This window comes from Lathyrus oleraceus, chromosome 1, assembly GCF_024323335.1.
Source record: "Lathyrus oleraceus cultivar Zhongwan6 chromosome 1, CAAS_Psat_ZW6_1.0, whole genome shotgun sequence".
Taxonomy (NCBI): Eukaryota; Viridiplantae; Streptophyta; class Magnoliopsida; order Fabales; family Fabaceae; genus Lathyrus; species Lathyrus oleraceus.
In genome coordinates this window covers 364,789,458-364,807,672 of record NC_066579.1, presented here as the reverse complement: position 1 = coordinate 364,807,672, position 18,215 = coordinate 364,789,458, and the positions used below count along the sequence as shown (strand labels likewise).

Here is an 18,215-nt window from a genome sequence, read left to right as displayed (position 1 = left end):
GTTAATATTCTCATATAAATGAATGTATGAAAATAAAATTATGTTATAATTGTGAAGATTATAATTTGTCGACAGAGTGATTCACATTATTATTAAGTCTAATTCATGCGTCTTATCATGCACTATGCACATTATTGGGACCTCGTTGCACTATGCACCGCATTCACAAGTCGTTTTCCATTAAAATGAAAATCCATATATTAAAAAAAAACATATAGTATATTTTTTTCAAAGACTAAATTGAATTTCATTATTTTTTAGGAGACCAAATGGATCTTTCGCTCTCTTAATTCAGGAATAACACTCTTTTTCACAATTTGTCAAAAGTTAAGGTCACTTGTAACAAAAGCATTCTCTTGACTTTATACTATCTTATACTACAATTATTAAAGTGTAATTGAATTATTAGCCACGTATTATTATTGAGTAGAAAGAATAATTATCATCAAAAGTGAGAATTCGCATTCTTGCAATCCTGGCTATAACTTACAAACACTACCACCTCCGATCTATGTCGACAGCCGACATAGAATTTGAAACCGCTGGAAAGGTTTCTGCTGTGGGTGGGTGGGACAAACATCTTGAATATGGTACACCTGTCTCTACGTGGGAAAGACACATAAAACTTTGGATAAAAAATAAAATAACAAATTTTTAATTGATCACGTAGTTGAGGACACCGAAACTGTGATATTTAATATCAGAATTGTTCCCAAATCAAATTAATCAGATCAGTGAATCAGATACTATCAAATTAATCAGTGTATCAGTATGTGAAAAAAATAAAAAAACAAAACCAAATATATAAATTACAAAAAATATAGAGAAAAAAGCAAAGAAAGGAAGCCAGCACATAGAAGCAATCAAAAAGCACGTTACACACGTCACTCGCAAATTCAGGACACCCACACTCCTTTTACTCCATTTCTCTTCCAAATAATAATTACATAAAACGAAAAGTGTACATATTCTTAACTTGTTTCACTCGCTAACTAGTTACTATTAATTATTAATTAATTAATTAAATATTATGCCATTCTAATTTTTTTTTCTTCAGGTTTTTAGGATTTAAAGAAGAAAGTGCAGCTTTGATTCTTTCCCTTATTACACGGCAATTAGTCAAATTAAAAAATCGGTTTCTAATGTTTGACGGTGAAATATTTTTTTATTTCTCTTTATTACTTTATATTTTTTTGAAAATTTTTAAACAAAAACTGAAGACCATGTGAGTGAAGTAAACATTACTGACTGTTCACAACGATTAGTCCGTGATTGGTTGAAACTTGAATTGAACTGATAAAACCTCTATTAGTTTGCGCTCTTTCCAAACAAGTCTCTGGTTAAGTTTCAAACGGATTATCCGATTTTGTTTTCTACTCATCTACTTAGATATAAGAGATATTCTTTTTTCTACTGGCTTTGTTTGCGAGTGTGGGATAGGGTTAAAGAATAGATTGTTTATGTTATGATTTGGTGCGAAAAAGCTTTCTAGTGGTTGTAACGGTTTCATCTCTCCTGCGACAGTTATTTTAGGGAACTATGAGTTTCCTGAACGGTTCTTCACCGCGCCGGAATCCGGCGGAGAATATGGATATTGAAGCTGGTCCGTTGTCTCGCCGTTCTTCGGATATTGATGACGACGGTGATTTTTCCGATCCGTTTGATATTGCTAGAACAAAGCACGCTTCTATTAATCGACTGAAACGCTGGAGAGTACGTTTTCTGTTCTTTCTCATGCTCGTAAATACTGTTGTTGAGTTTATCTGTGCTTTGTTAAGTTTATATTAATCTATATGTTTGTTTTTGAAGTTTTTGTGAACTGGATACACTGATTGCTGTTGATGTTTCTATTTATGGCAGATTTAGGGTTTATGAGAGTGGTTTTTGCATGCTGTTTTTGAAATTCGTTGCTTAGGGATTTAGTTTTAGTTTATGTGTATTGAGGAAACAATGGAGTATTGTAATTGTGACTCTTATTATAATCTATGAAATTATTGAAATAGTGTTGGTTTTTGGATAAGGTTTTTGTTGTTGTTGTTGAGGATGGAGTGAGTTAATGGCCAGAGGATGAGGAAGTTGGTGGTTTTTGGATTTTGTCTTCATTTATGGGAAGTGTTTTTAGTTTACATTTTGTTTGTTGCAAAATTTTGTTGAAATTACTTCTTGCATTGCATGATGACTTTGGAGTGAGGTTTCTACAATCGCCTCAGTATGTTGTGGTTCTTTGATCTTTTTAGGAACATGTAGGAAGAGAAAAGGAAAAGAGATTCTTATAACACTCCAGAAAGATAAGAGTTACAGCTTACTTGTTCTGGTTGTTATCACATTTAGGAATAGTGGTGCAGATTAGGGTTTTATTTCATAGTTATATAGGGGAAACTGATTAGGGGTCTATCATGCGGTGATGTGGAAGAAGTGGAACTTCGGTTCGTTTTCGTATTGGAGTACAAGCTTTAGCTTTTAAGTAGCTGATTGTTGTACTAGTTCATATACAATTTTGATTGGAGTTGTGGTGACTCAAATTCCAAGTTTGTTTCAATGGAGAACCAACATTATCCTTCCCTTTACAAATGGTGTTGGTTGGAAACCACCCTGCCTGATTGGGTCAGTGGCTGGAAATGAAAGAGGCAGTACTTTGTCTTAGGTTGAAGTTGAGTAAATGTTGTGTGTTCTGTGGCAATGTTGTTGCTGCAGAATAACCAAAATTTATCAGTGTCATGAATCCTCTAGCATTTTCTTACCAGTACAATTTTCTTCTTCTTTCTGCTGTACAAATGTTGTTTTCTTATTTACTTCATTCAGACAATAACTAGTTTCATACTTTCATTTGATTATTCTGTATTTCTATTACTGACATGGGAGCAATCCCTTGTGTCTTCAGCAAGCAGCGCTTGTACTAAATGCTTCCCGTCGATTTCGTTATACCTTGGATTTGAAGAAAGAAGAAGAGAAGAAACTAATACTGAGAAAGATTAGAGCGCATGCACAAGCCATTAGAGTACAGTTCCTTCATTGGACTTTCCTTGTTATGTTTATGTTGTGTATGTGTAGTGCACCACTTATTCATTTTGTCTTAATAGGCAGCATATCTTTTCAAAGCAGCTGGGGGGCAGGGGCAGAGGCAGGGACAAGGGCAAGGACAATTGAATGGTGAGTAATTTATTGATGTTCACTGTTATTTGTAAATATCTCTGTCATTGTTTGGAGTAATGTAGTCATTCTGAAACCAATGCTATTATCTCTTTTATTTGTTAACAATTTCTGCTTATGAATTATTGGTCTGTTTGACTAGATGAAGATTGAGAGAAAAAGAGAATTTGAGAGAGAAATATTATGATAATTGGATTTTCATTATCTAACTTTATGTTAATGAAATAGGTATTATTGTACTAAGAAGTAGCCAATGTTGACTAAAGTGAATTGCAACTACTCTAATGTCTAACTGACAGCGACCTAGCAACTACTTATAACCCTATGTAACATTGACACTCTAGGTTGAAGGTGTGTTTGACACGTGTCGAAAACCTAACACTCGTACGACCCTTACATGTGATTACATTCAATCACTTCTATTTTTTCTCTCTTATTATTACCCATGTCGGCGGTTGTTAGGAAGACTCTGTATCACCATGAGTACTAATAGAGTGAACCAGAGAGTGAACAGAGGCTTGGGGAGTGAGAGCATCTGCAAGTTGATAATATGCTGTTAGTACAGGACAATGAAGGACTTAGCAAGAGCTCGTTCTCGAACAAAGTAAAAGTCTAGCACCATGTGTTTTGTCCTTGAGTGAAGCCCCAAGCTGTATATATTGATTGCTACTCTACTTTGATTGTCACAGTAAGCTACAAGAGTTGTGCACTGAATTTTCAATTCAGAAATAAGAGACTGAATTCCAGTGAGTTCTATAGCCATGAGAGCAAGACTGTGAAACTCTTTGCACAAGAATGAATAACATTGTTTTGTTTCCGTGCTTACAAAGACACCAAGTTTGTGCCTAAGAAAATGCAAAAGCCCGAAGTTTGAGTGTCTGCCCTCAATGTTAGAGGCCCAATAGTATCACATAATGTGTTTTAATAATTTTCCAGTGCTCCAAACAAGTGGCACATTTTTTTCTGCATTAAATATACTTTCGCTTTGTGATACCTGCTTCATGGACTTACCCTGGTATATTATATTGATTCAGTATAGATAACTTCATAAACTTTTTTTGTCTTTTCTTACTCAATATTAATAATCAATTATTTTAACTGTTAGAAACTACAAAACCTCTTCAAACCTCTACTGGTGAATTTCCAATTGGACCGGAGCAACTAGCTTCCATTTCAAGGGAGCACGATATTGCCTCATTGCAGCAATATGGAGGGGTATGTTTGCCAAGAATAATTTTTTAAACTGGGTAATATTATCAATGGAAGTCATAAATTTCATGATTTTTCTTTCTAAATTACTATCAGGTTGCAGGGGTATCAAATTTATTGAAAACCGATTTAGAGAAGGGAGTTGATGGTGATGATGCTGACTTACTAAGACGGAGGAATGCATTTGGTTCCAACAATTACCCTCGAAAGAAAGGAAGAAGTTTTCTGGTAACTTCTATTGTTCTTGGGCTATTGGAATCATAAGTGTTTTATGGTAATATGAAGCATAACTAGTTATTTTTGGGGGGTTGGGTTACATTACATATATTAACCTGCTTAACTGCAGGTGGGAAGTGGAGCGGGTTAACTTGTTTATTTTTTTTATTGAACTTCTTAATGTCAAACTTCTTAGACCAACTCCAAATACAATTTTTCATTGTTTTCAATTCCTAATCCCAATCACTTTTTTTACTTCAACATGTTCATTTTTTTCCTATTTAATTTCTTCGATTTCTATTTTTTAATATTTGGGCAGGTTGACTGGCCAACCCATTGTAAAACAGCGGGGGTTGATGATATTGCCAATTTATTTTTAAATAAGGTCAACCTGCCAAATTTTTATGGGTTGGTGATGGGGCCGAGCGGGGCGAGTTAACTTGCATTGCAGCAACCTCATTATGTTTTGCCCGGGGGAATATTGCACTGACTTCTTTGTTTTTGATGCCTTAACAGATGTTTATGTGGGATGCTTGCAAGGATCTGACCTTGGTCATTTTAATGGTAGCTGCAGCAGCTTCATTGGCACTGGGGATAAAATCTGAGGTGAGTGTGGCTAAGACAGTTCTGGTGCAATTCTGTGCATTTTGTTGGGTGCCAACAGTGATTATGTCCTTCCATTTGTAATTTAGGATAAGTGGTATATTTTATTAATTTTGAAATTTTTTCATACCATTCATAAATATTTCTGTTGCAGGGTATTAAGGAAGGATGGTATGATGGGGGAAGCATTGCTTTCGCAGTTATTCTTGTTATTGTTGTTACAGGTATCATATTATCTTTTTGGGGTACTAAGATTTAAAATGGATGGAACATGGCCTCGGATCCCTTAAAACGAGCCTTCACTTTTGAGGGGAAAATAATGCAATTCAGCTGTTGATGACAATCTCAATAATCAAAATTTTCAATACACATGTGGAACAAATCATTGAACTGTTGAAATATCAATAGTTGGTTTTCTTATCGGGTTTAGATGTTTTTCTTTCCCCTCAAGTTTAAATAATAAATCATTTGAGAGTTGCCAAATTCATAATGCATAAAAGTTGTTTTTTATTACAAATTTTAGACTGTTTTGTACTTTCCTATTTGGTATGAGGTCTTTGGTGATGCAACTCGTTCATGATCCGCTGCCCACTTTGTCCGTGTAGAATTTGTCAGTAATTTCTCCGTTGAACAGCCCTCACCCAATTTCATTAATTTGTTTTTGAAATGACAAGTGTTGTTATTTATGTTAGTGAGGGAGTTAAACACACGGCCTCCTTATCACTCTAATCTTATGTCCCCCCCTAAATCACCAAGCCACCTTATCATTAATTTCATTAATCATATCTCCCTCATTTTGTAGCTGTAAGTGATTATAAGCAGTCTCTTCAGTTTCGAGACCTAAATGAAGAGAAGAGAAATATACACTTGGAGGTTTGCTTTTATTTTTATTTTTTATAGATTGTTATTTTTTTGGATATTTGATTTGACTTTTTTATATTCATATTATATTTTACTCACAATTTTCTTGTCACATTTTTAACTATGTCTGAATTTGTGCTTGAGAAGGTTGTTAGAGGTGGTAGAAGGGTTGAGATCTCAATATATGATCTTGTTGTTGGGGATGTTATTCCTCTTAATATTGGTAACCAGGTACATGATCTTGGTCATTTGTTGTTTTGCTTTCTATACTTAATGATTAGATTTCCTTTTTGTTATTAAATTTTCTGTTCTTTCCAGGTCCCTGCTGATGGAATTGTGATCAGTGGTCACTCTCTTTCCATTGATGAATCGAGCATGACAGGGGAGAGCAAAATTGTTAGTACTTCTTTCAATATTGTCAGAATTTTAGAATATTGCTTTATTGTAATGAATTTTGTTTTTGCAGGCCGACAAGGATTCTAAGGATCCCTTTCTGATGTCCGGCTGTAAGGTTGCAGATGGCAGTGGTACTATGCTGGTAAGTTAGACTTCATTTTTCCTTATTTTCTCTTTTAATTTTATGCTGTCCTAGTTTAATTTGTGCCGGAAGTTTTGAAAGCGGCCACTTAGGTAGTTAAGGGCATGCAATAGTTGCTTTGCTAGAAGTGTGGGTGGTAATTTTCCAATGGCGAAAAGTTGTGCACTAACTGGCAAAGTATTTCTGACTTGATTCATAACAATTTATTCATCAAATGTGAATACATTTGTTTTTTTTTTGTTGTAAATGACGCAATTATTTTGCAAGGGATTTTGGTTAGAATTTGAATTCTAATATCAAAACAATTGAGTTGCAGAGAAATTGGAGTCGGCAAAATATGATTTGATTAGTACTGAACTTCTCACAACAATTCAATAGATCTAATTAACTGTATTTATTTTCTTGTTCAATCTGTTTTGTTGATTAAAGTTAGCATGTTGGTGTCTTTTCCCTCACTTGTTTATATATTTTTGCAGGTAACGGGTGTTGGAATTAATACTGAATGGGGCCTTCTAATGGCTAGCATTTCAGAAGATACTGGTGAAGAAACACCTCTGCAGGTCTTCTTCTTATCTGTGGTTTCTGGCTCTGTTCTTTTGTTTCTTATAATTCAATTATTCTTATAAGTTCTCATTATAGGTCCGCTTGAATGGCGTAGCCACCTTCATTGGTATTGTTGGACTCACTGTTGCTGTTATTGTCCTGATTGTGCTACTGGCCAGGTAATTAGTGGATGACTCATGTTTGCTAGATTTTTCTTAGTTTGAGTCATCAAAGGTGTTGTTTTGCATGCTTCTAAAGTGGAAACTTCTTATCAGATATTTCTCTGGGCATTCGAAGAATAATGATGGGACAAGACAGTTTACAGCTGGCAGGACCACAGCTAGTGATGCCGTTGATGGAGCAATTAAGATAATAACTGTTGCGGTAGGTGCCTTGATAAATACTAATTTACCATAGCATGAGTGGTGCAGTTACCCATAGTTATTAATTGACTGGCTTTCAAATTTAATATCTGTTGTTATTGTAATTTGTAACCCATTGAATATTTAGGTCACCATTGTAGTTGTTGCAGTGCCCGAGGGGCTCCCGCTTGCAGTCACTTTAACGTAAGTATTATAATTCTTGTCCAAGCATCTAGTTTTTACTTCGTTTGTTGTTGTGAAGTCTTACCACTAGTCTGTGTTTTAAGTTTTACATTAGTGCCATTGCACATAATGATAAATTTGCCATGGTTCTTGTTCTTCATTATGATTTGAATTTGCTCTGTTAATTCTTTCAGCGGTCATAATTTTGTAACAATGACCCAACACTTGGTCCAATATATAGAATATTCCATTTTTCTATCTTCAGTAGGATTTTATTTTCTCGTTCTTTAATATATTTGTTTTCTATTCTTCTTCAATTTTCCTTTCTCAAATCTTTATAATCTATACTTACACATTTTTTCTGTCAATTTTGTTGTAGTCTGGCCTACTCAATGCGGAAAATGATGGCAGATAAAGCTTTGGTATGCCAATTGATGTTTGTGCTTTGACTAGGTTTTGATATGATTATATGAGTAGCATAACACAATGAATTGTAGGTGAGGAGGCTTTCTGCATGTGAAACAATGGGCTCTGCTACAACGATATGCAGCGATAAGACCGGCACATTGACTATGAATCAGGTTGGTTGTGGTGCAGTATTGGATTTGGAACCATTGACTTGCATGATAACTTTTTATGACAAGTTACTTAAACTTGCCGGAGGGTACTTGTTGCAAACGTTTTTTTCTTTAGTGGCTTGGCTTTCTTGCTTGGCAGCTTATACAATAAATCACAACAATTGAAGTGTGTTTCATGTAAACTATTGTATCAATATGATGTGATATCCAATCAAACTTTTGTTTATATCTTTAGGTAGTTCATTAATGTTGGCATTGGTTGGTATATAATTATGTTTGTACAGAAGGTTCTCACAGATTCTTGATTTTTATGAATTCTGTGACAGATGACTGTGGTTGAGGTTTATGCTGGGGGCAGTAAGATTGATCCACCTCACCAATTGGAGAGTTCTCCTAAGCTACGCACTCTACTCATTGAAGGTGTTGCACAGAACACTAATGGCAGCGTTTTTGTCCCTGAGGTATGCTTGAATTTATTCTAGTGAAGCTGTTCTTCCCAGAAAATTATTCTTCTCAGCAGAAAGTTAGCTCGTTCAATTACTTATTGCATACTGTTGTCTTGTACAGGGTGCTAATGAAGTTGAGGTTTCTGGATCGCCAACAGAAAAAGCAATTTTACACTGGGCACTAAAGGTCTGTTTTGGAAAAGCAGTTATTTCTGATTTTTTTTCAGGGTGATTTATGTGCTTACAACTACTTGTGACTTGTATCGTATCTCAGGTTGGGATGAATTTCGTGAATGCTCGGTCAGAATCATCAATACTTCATGTCTTCCCGTTCAACTCAGAGAAAAAGAGAGGCGGAGTTGCAATACAGACGGTACTATCTTATTGGCATTTTAATTCAAATATGTAGATATTTTACTTCCTTTGAAGCCACATTGGTAAAATATTAGGTTGCAAATTCATGCTTAAATGATTCACTATATCTGCCAAATAAAGTAGTTTTATACTTTTTTTTGCAGGCTGACTCTGTTCATATACATTGGAAAGGTGCTGCTGAGATTGTTCTAGCCTGCTGTACAGGGTATATTGATAGAAATGACCAGTTGGTGGAAATAGATGAAGAGAAGGTTTGACAAACTCATTGCATATTATTGGAGCATATTTAATATCGATATTTGGTTACTGCAATTGTTTCTGTTCATATTTCACAGCACTGTACATCTGTTTTTCTGTTTGGTTAGTCATTTCTACCTATTACACCAGATGCTTCTAGAAACGCTATCTGAAACACAGCCAGTTAGTGATAGTTACATCGTATGATAGTTATCTCTAAGGCTGAACCTAGGTATATGAGTTTCTTCTCACTAAAAAATCAGATTCATAATATACAATAAGGATCTCCTTTTCAATGATCTATTTCTACTACCATCATCTCAGTATGGTATCAAGAGCATGAATTTATCGAACATGGCCTCATTTTTTTTCTTTGCCAGCTTGACATTGAACAGCGACAACACCACCTCTGCAAGCTCCTCTAAATTCCCACTCAATGGTGGTCTATGAAGCTCTGACACGCCATTCACACGGCGTGTCGCACACGTGTCCGACACGGATACGTGTACGGCACGTATCTGACACGTTTTTGAAGTTTCCAACGATTTTTTTTTTGAATCGTAGCGGACACGGATATGACACTTTATTTCAAATAAAGGACACGGTCCAATTCAAAACTTTCAGAATTTTTAAATAAAAGAAAAAGCCCAACTCAAAATTTTCAAAATAAAAAAAAAGGGTTTTTAACTTTCATATTTCACTTCTCTACTGTAAAAACAACACAAGTAGGATTCCTTATTTTTTTATATTCCAATGCTTATGTCTCCAAACATATTCATTTATCCATTCTTTGAAGAGAAACAAAATGACATCACATCGAGCGGAAACTTTAGTATATGTGCATAGTAATCTTCGACTTCTATCCAGGAGCACTCCCCAATATCATCAAGAGGAAACTAAAATGTGGGATGTCGCTGGAGATGAGTTTGGATCATTAGATGACAATGGAGATGACAATGGAGATGAGTTTGGATCATTAGATGACAGTGGATTTCTTAAAGTTGCTGATTTTCTTAATATGGAGTGACTATGAAATAATTTATATAATCTTGTTTTAGTGGATTTATGTCTTTTTTTTTGTTGATTGAAAGTACTAAGTTTAAATAAACATAAATTTTGCTTTTCATTTTAAACTTTTTATAAATTTTGCTCATAAATTTCATTATTATATTAATATATAAAATATATATAGTCGTGTCCGTGTCCTATGTTTTTTTACATTAGTGGAGTCCTCGTGTCTGTGTCGTGTCCCGTGTCAGTGTTTGAGTCCGGGCTTCATAGATGGTGGTTTTGTCTTGTATTTTTCATTCTGTTGCTTAAAATGAAATATCATATCAAAATCATGATTGTTACCCCTGTCATGGGCGCCTCTCATCTTCTATTATTGCCAGCGCCGGAAAACGATTTCATTTTAATACCACTTTCTGTGCTGTCAAATTTTAAGGACTCAAGTGAAATTCTCGTTGTGTAATTGTTGACCCGAGTGGTTTGTTTTTATCAATCTGCTACCTTAATGTACTTCTCCCGTGCTTTCTATTGTATTAGTTCATTCATCGAAATTGTTTTCATCCGAATACAACATCATTGTTGTCTGTGTCTTTCCCTACATCTTGTAGTCAATAGCAGTGGTGGTGGCCTACGTGGAGTTTCGGTGCTAGGTGACTAGGTTAAATGTCATGACGGAGCAAACCCTAGTATCTGTAGCGCTGCTGTGGCAGTGAAATCGCAGAGTGGCGGAGAAGACAAGATGAACACAACTGATAAGAAGATAGGAAAAAGCAAAAAAAGACCCTCATTTTTATTACAAAGAAGACAAAATTGCCCCCACCTTTTATCTTGTATAGGTTTTCTTTTCTTTGTGGCCTCTCCTATCTTCTCTTTTGCGATCTCCTCTTCTCCTGTGAGACTGCAGCCTTCTCTCCCTTGCTCTCTGCGCCTCCAAATCTCTTCTTCCCTATTTTTCTTACTCCTAGGATTTGAAGTAGTGGCCTTACTGCTACATGCTACACTGCTATAGCATTTTGGGGGTTGTTTGCTACACTATTCTATCTGTCACAGACTACGTATCTCTACATAGAATTCATTGATACTAATAAATTTGTATTCATTAATTGTAATATTAAAAAATACCGAAGTGTATTTCAAATTCTGGTCAGCTTGTTGCTGGAGTGACCCATCATTTACCATCTAAGTAGTCAACAACTCAGTCTTTTGGTCTTGTGTTTGAACCTTTTGGGACAAGCTCCCCACCCATACCTCTGTCGTGGTTTTGCTTGCCAAGTGGAACAAATCACAGTCATGTGTTGATGTGTTCACATGTTTTATTCTTCTACAATTTAAATTGAAAGGGTTGTGTATCATCAATTTAGAGTGTGCAATAGCGCCACCCTCATGTCTGAGCTTTCTTTCTTTACGTATCATTGTGATTGAAATCCTTCTCCTTCCTCTCTTCGAGCTGAAAATTTGTGTCTGCAACACCTTTTATCCAGCTCCGCTGCAAGATAGCAACCTCAATTTCGCCATTTCCGTCTATTAGAGTAAGCAATAGGCCTAGACTCAAGACTGACACATTGAGTGATGTTAAAACCTCTATATTGCAGGTCAACTGGTTTGCTACATATAAAACAAACACAGTTGCAACTTGTTGTAACTAACAATTCAGAAATTCAAAAGTTAGTTAGAAACATAAATGCATCTTTCTAATCTACCTATCAATTCTATCACCGTCCTCCAAATGCAATCCCTCCTTTTTGCAGTAAGCTGCATTCTATTTTCCTCATAGCTGAATCAGTTAGTGGCAGCTAGCTACCAGTTAGGTAATGACATTTTCTTTAATTTTGTTTTTCAGTTTTCTCTCTGTTCCCAGTTAGGTAATCATGACAGCTTCCCTCCATTCGTCTGTCCTGTATTTTGTATCTTTTCCATTTCATTCGTCTGTTCTATTAGTACCCAATCTTCTGTGACCAGAGAATTTTGAAAGTTATCAATTTATAGAACAGGGCAAAGCAAACAAATTAGTATATTTTGAAATGTCTTGATGACCTTTTTGATTCTTAACAGTAATTTTTGTTATTTTGCCGAAGTTTTAAGTATAATTTTCTGGGCATGCAGATGACTTATTTCAGAAAAGCTATTGAAGACATGGCTTCTGATAGTCTACGTTGCGTTGCCATTGCATATAGACCATATGAGGAAGAAGTTCCAGATACTGAGGAACAACTTGCTCACTGGTCTTTGCCAGAGGATGGACTTGTTTTACTAGCTATTGTTGGTATCAAGGTTTGTATTTTCTTTAGAAGCATGCCTACCATTTTCATGTTTGCTATTCTTTTTCTAATTATGTATGATAGTATACTCACAGTTTTATTTTTCTCTAACTTAAAGTTGAAGCTCATTACCATTCATAAATGAATGGCTTTTACACTTGCATACTTTCTTTGCTTGGGAGGCAGCAGGGAATTTTATTGTAGTTTATTTTCTTTGTTGTGCTTTTTTCCTTGCTATTGACATTACTATATAGTTGGGGATTTATCTACCTAAAACTTACGAAAGGGTTGCCTGTCTTTAGATTTGGACTTCACAAAGAAATGTAGTTTCTGACACTTCCACGGGTTAAATTTATATGGCTCTTTTTTGTATATCATTTGTGTATTGAAATACAGGATCCTTGTCGACCTGGTGTCAAAGATTCAGTACAGCTTTGCCAAAAAGCCGGGGTTAAGGTATTATAAATCTTTCGTTTTGAAATGTTTTTTAATGTCCCAAAATCTGCTTATTGTTGAATGAACATGTTCAGTTTTCATTTCAAAGCGCTACCATTGGCATGATGGTGGCACAGTGAATGTAGACGTATGCAAGTCATGTCAAAATTGTGACATGTACAATTGAACTTGCATAATGCATAACTCTAGCCACTTACATTGAACATAACATCTTCTCTATTGTATTGAGCTTACTGAAACTGTCAATTTAGGGTACTTTTGAGAGGACATTTCTCTTGTGGAATATCATTTGATGGATTGCGTCAACATCTGTATTTTTTTTAAAAGTTTGATCTCAAAGATTGCAAATTGATCATCTGAAATAAGAAAGTTTCCTTATGCAGTTTTATATATCATTTTTTAATTTCATTGTTTCAATTTCTAATCCTAGGTAAGGATGGTCACGGGTGACAATGTCAAAACTGCAAAAGCAATTGCTGTGGAATGTGGAATACTTAGCTCACTTGCTGATGCTACTGAGAGAAATGTCATTGAAGGAAAAACATTTCGAGCCTTGTCAGATTCAGAGAGAGAAGAAATTGCAGATTCGATATCGGTATAGTCCAGCTACTATGGGCCTTCTAGTTCTTGTTCTCTTAGTGATATACATTGTAAACGAATATTGTCTAACAGGTTATGGGAAGGTCATCTCCCAATGATAAACTATTGTTAGTACAAGCATTAAGGAGGAAGGGCCATGTTGTGGCTGTAACCGGGGATGGAACGAATGATGCTCCTGCACTTCACGAGGTTTGTGTAACTTTCTCTTTCGGCTATATGATTTTTATGTCTAGTTCAAGAACACATTATTGATAATCAAAACCAAAATGATAATTGACTGAGTATATGTGACTGCAACCATATTTTCTATCTTATGTTGTAGAATGTAAACACATTCTGTTGTTTTCTTCCAAATTTCAATAGTTTGACTATATTGTTAAATGTAGAGCTATCCATGGTTCTTTTTTCCCCAAAGATTATACTTTTCAGATAGTTGGCTCATGACTTGGTATCCATTCCAAGTCTCTAAGGCCAATTGGTCATGAATTTGATCTTAGTTGCCCTATTCTTTTCTAAAAAAAAATTAAATTTCAGTACAATGGATGATAAATTTCAAAACCAAAGGATAATTGATTGAGGGTAGATGCTTAATGAATTGGCTTAAACTTCAACCCATTGTTGTGCTACTGACAGCTTGAGCTTTTGAAATAGTTAGTTCATGACATATACTATACTGTATCCAATGCAGGGATTTTTTGTTATAATAAAGTTGACTACTTTTTTTTTGTGTTGTAATTATCTACCTTTTGGCACATAGGCGGATATTGGTCTTGCTATGGGTATTGCTGGCACGGAAGTTGCCAAAGAGAGCTCTGATATCATTATATTGGATGACAACTTTGCTTCAGTTGTAAAGGTAGAATCCTCTTGTATTTGGGTACTTGTGCACACATGCCTGAATGCACGATAATTTGTTGGTGATTTAATTTATTCTTAATGAATGAGTAGCTCTTCATAGCATCTTGAAAAGCTATTTATGTTATTACTAGAAGTACAATTGTTGTTTTTCAATATCAACTGCAAATGATGGGTTTGTAGAGAACTGATGCAATTATATTTTGCATAGTTTTGGATATTTGGTTAAGTAAATTGATATGTGAAGCTTAACTGGCAACAACTTTCATGTTTTTCTTCAAATTTAGGTTGTCAGATGGGGTCGGTCTGTTTATGCAAATATTCAGAAATTTATCCAGTTTCAGCTGACAGTCAATGTGGCAGCTCTTGTTATAAATGTTGTTGCTGCAGTTTCCTCCGGTGAAGTTCCACTGAATGCAGTGCAGGTATACCCCCCCCCCCCCCCCCCCCCCCCCCCCCCCCCCCCCCCTCTCTCCACTCTGGCTTGTATTGCTGACATATTTGGGACATTCTTATATCTCTCTGTTTGTAATGTTACTTTCTTTACAGCTTCTCTGGGTGAATCTTATCATGGATACTCTGGGAGCACTAGCTTTGGCAACTGAACCACCAACTGATCACCTCATGGATCGGACTCCTGTGGGTCGAAGGTCAGAATTTAATTTTTTTCTGATTATTACACGGTAGTCAAGATTCTTGGGTTGCACAATGTATTGAAAATAGGAGAAGTGATTCAATATGATTGGGATTGGGAATCCAATTTTTTGGAATCGAAAAACTTTTGGTATAACCATAACCATATGACATACGAGCGATTTGGTGTGGTTAGACAATCTTACATCAGGAAAAAGAAACAGTTTCCCATAGCCAGCGAAGGTTGAATTTATGTGCATGCATTTCCTGAATCTTGGGTTACATAGTGCTTTGAAAATTTGGAGAAGTGATTCAATATGACTGACTTTAGTTCTTGTAACAAATTTGTAAATATCTGCCGGGAAATGGAAAACTTTTGGTATAACCATAACCATTCAAAATACAATCTATTTAGTGTGGTTACACAATCTCACTTTAAAAAAAGAAACAGTTTCTCGTAGCCATGAAGCTTAGCCAGTGAAGGCTGAATTTGTGTGCGCGCACAATCGCTGAATGAATTAGTGAATTGTTGTAGAATTTCATCCCGGGTTTATAGTCATCACAATAGATTTGGACTGTGAGAGTATTTTACGGTACCATAAAGGAAATGCCCTTAAAGTAATACAACAACATGTGGGTACGAACAAATGAATAACACTTGTGGTGAAGCATGTAGATCCTTTTAACCAGTGAATTAAATGTAAAAAATGGCCAATTTTTTTTTGAGGTGTAGTTGACATGCCTTTGATGCTTTTCAGGGAACCTCTCATAACAAATATCATGTGGAGGAATTTGCTGATACAGGTGGATTCTGTTTCTCATTTTATTAGTATTCCTGTTTGATATTTTGTTAGATATGGTAGGAGCTTGTCTGTTGGCTCATCCACATGCGGCCTGCTAAATGATTTCACGAAAACAGTCTTGCATCATTATTAATACTGTTTATACATATTAAACATTTTCTTTTGGATCTAACTCTTGCAATGATAATTGGAAATTTTCAGGCGATGTATCAAGTGTCGGTTTTGCTTGTTCTCAATTTCCAAGGTGTACGCATATTGGGTCTTGAGCATCAAAAAAGTGAACATGCTATCAAAGTAAAGAACACTTTGATCTTCAATGCTTTTGTTATCTGTCAAGTAAGTTATTATTTGTCCTTTTATTGCTACTAAATCCCTTTTCATGTCAGAAAAGGTAGCATATGAGATATTATGTTATGCTGCTAAATCATCCTCTGCATGCTTTTGAACTGCAGGTCTTCAATGAATTTAATGCTCGTAAGCCAGATGAATTCAACATTTTTAAAGGAGTCACTAGAAACTTCCTCTTTATGGGAATAGTGGCATTTACTGTTGTACTTCAGGTTAGGCTTTTTAAATCGCCTCGTTGTTTAGCTTTCTCGGTAACTTTTTAGCGCCACTATATAATTACTCCTGTTCTTCAGGTTATCATTGTTGAATTTCTTGGGAAGTTCACTAAAACTACTCGGCTTAATTGGCAGCAGTGGCTCATTTCTGTCGTTATTGGATTCATTGGGTTAGTTGAATAAACAAATTGAAAACCTGATTCTATCTTGTTCTTTCGTGATTTTTCATCTTATTATAGCTACTGTATCAACAAATATTACAGGGTTTGGTTGTGCACAAATAACAGAAATTTCTCCTTACTAATGTCTTCTTTTGACCCCCCATTTTTCAGTTGGCCTCTTGCCGTGGTTGGGAAATTGATACCAGTACCAGCAACTCCCATCAACAACGTTTTCTCCAAGATTCGAAGAACTAAAAAAAGTAAAGAACCTGTGGCTTCTCAGTAGTTGTACATAGGCGTCGTGCTGTCTCAGACACTTACTGCTGTTTCATTTGTTTTTCTACCGATGGTTTTTGTAAAGGGGAAATAGTATATAGTACTATATACCACGTTTCTTTTGCTACTAGCCAACATTAACATGCTAATCTCAGGAGAAATTTGGATTTGTTTTACACTTAGGTTCTAACAAATATACGGAATTTCAGCTAGTTTTGGTTTTTGTGGTTTGTATTTGTTTGACATCAATACTTCCGTGGATTTGATGAGAAAATATTGGTTATCACTTCAAAATCAGCTTTTGATTGTTGATTGTATGTTTGGATTTTGATTGCTCCTGTTATATCCTTGATTGTAAGGAATTTTTTTTTCTCTTGTTCAGTTTGTTAGTAGAGTCTGTAATAAAGCTTTGAAGCTGTTTATGTTTTTTTGGGGGGCTTCCCCCACTTTAAGTGGTGGTACCCTTAGGAAACTTTAAAATGCTCATGAGAATGAGAATGAGAATATGCATTTTCGGACACATTCATTTCACATGTAAATGAATCACACATTTCTTTTTGCCTTACATTAATTTGGAGATACACTTCCATATTAATTCTATGCGCATCCTATGCATTACTAAGATACTCATTTTGTCTTCTTAAATTGATACGGTGATGCATTTTGTTACATTAATTTGGAGATACACCACCATATTAACTTTGCCTATCCAATGCATTACTAATTGATATGGCGATGTATTTTGTATCAATCCTATGTGCATCTCAGGCATTTTTATAGGACACATTCATTTTTTTTAAATTATTTTTTATTTTTATGAAATAAAATACACCGATGTAATAAAAATGTGCATTAAAGTTATACTATTATAATAATTTTTTTATATATTAAACCATACACTTAATGCACAAGGTGAAAATATAATGTATGAATAAATCAATTCATAATAGTCACAAAAATAAAATAATGAATAATAACAATTTATAATGTCTAATACAAATACTACACTACTGCGTATGTTTGACTTTCATGTTCCTACAAAATGTCCCTCTCATCGGAGCCTTTCGGAAAGACTCCTACTCCTCTGTCTATATCCTCCTGTGCAACTAAATAACATGATTTGCCCTAACGTGCTCATCCTCTAGTATCTCCTGATGAGCAAGCTTAGGTGGATCTCTTGAAGCATCCAATGTCATATAAAGACGTGACACTCTGAAATACCATTGGACGTAGCCCTATGCACAATTCTAGTCGTAAGGAGTTAAGGTAATCATCATACATGACATCTACATCTCATCGGG

At 35.4% G+C, this 18,215-nt stretch overlaps 1 protein-coding gene across 1 annotated transcript; it reads left to right on the top strand.

The window, feature by feature from the left end:
• Window positions 1-1,217: 1,217 nt before the first annotated feature.
• Window positions 1,218-17,231, top strand: LOC127136795 (calcium-transporting ATPase 8, plasma membrane-type). The gene is made up of 33 exons (XM_051063318.1): window positions 1,218-1,713; window positions 2,882-2,998; window positions 3,081-3,150; window positions 4,256-4,365; window positions 4,456-4,587; window positions 5,092-5,181; window positions 5,333-5,402; window positions 5,981-6,051; window positions 6,187-6,270; window positions 6,358-6,435; window positions 6,506-6,577; window positions 7,054-7,137; window positions 7,217-7,299; window positions 7,396-7,504; window positions 7,631-7,686; window positions 8,045-8,087; window positions 8,163-8,246; window positions 8,570-8,704; window positions 8,811-8,876; window positions 8,964-9,062; window positions 9,208-9,315; window positions 12,413-12,580; window positions 12,964-13,023; window positions 13,454-13,618; window positions 13,696-13,812; window positions 14,381-14,479; window positions 14,766-14,903; window positions 15,028-15,128; window positions 15,870-15,915; window positions 16,116-16,250; window positions 16,367-16,474; window positions 16,556-16,647; window positions 16,810-17,231. The coding sequence occupies exons 1-33, from the start codon at window positions 1,540-1,542 to the stop codon at window positions 16,922-16,924; spliced, it is 3,279 nt and encodes a 1,092-aa protein (XP_050919275.1). The 5' UTR covers window positions 1,218-1,539; the 3' UTR covers window positions 16,925-17,231.
• Window positions 17,232-18,215: the final 984 nt, after the last annotated feature.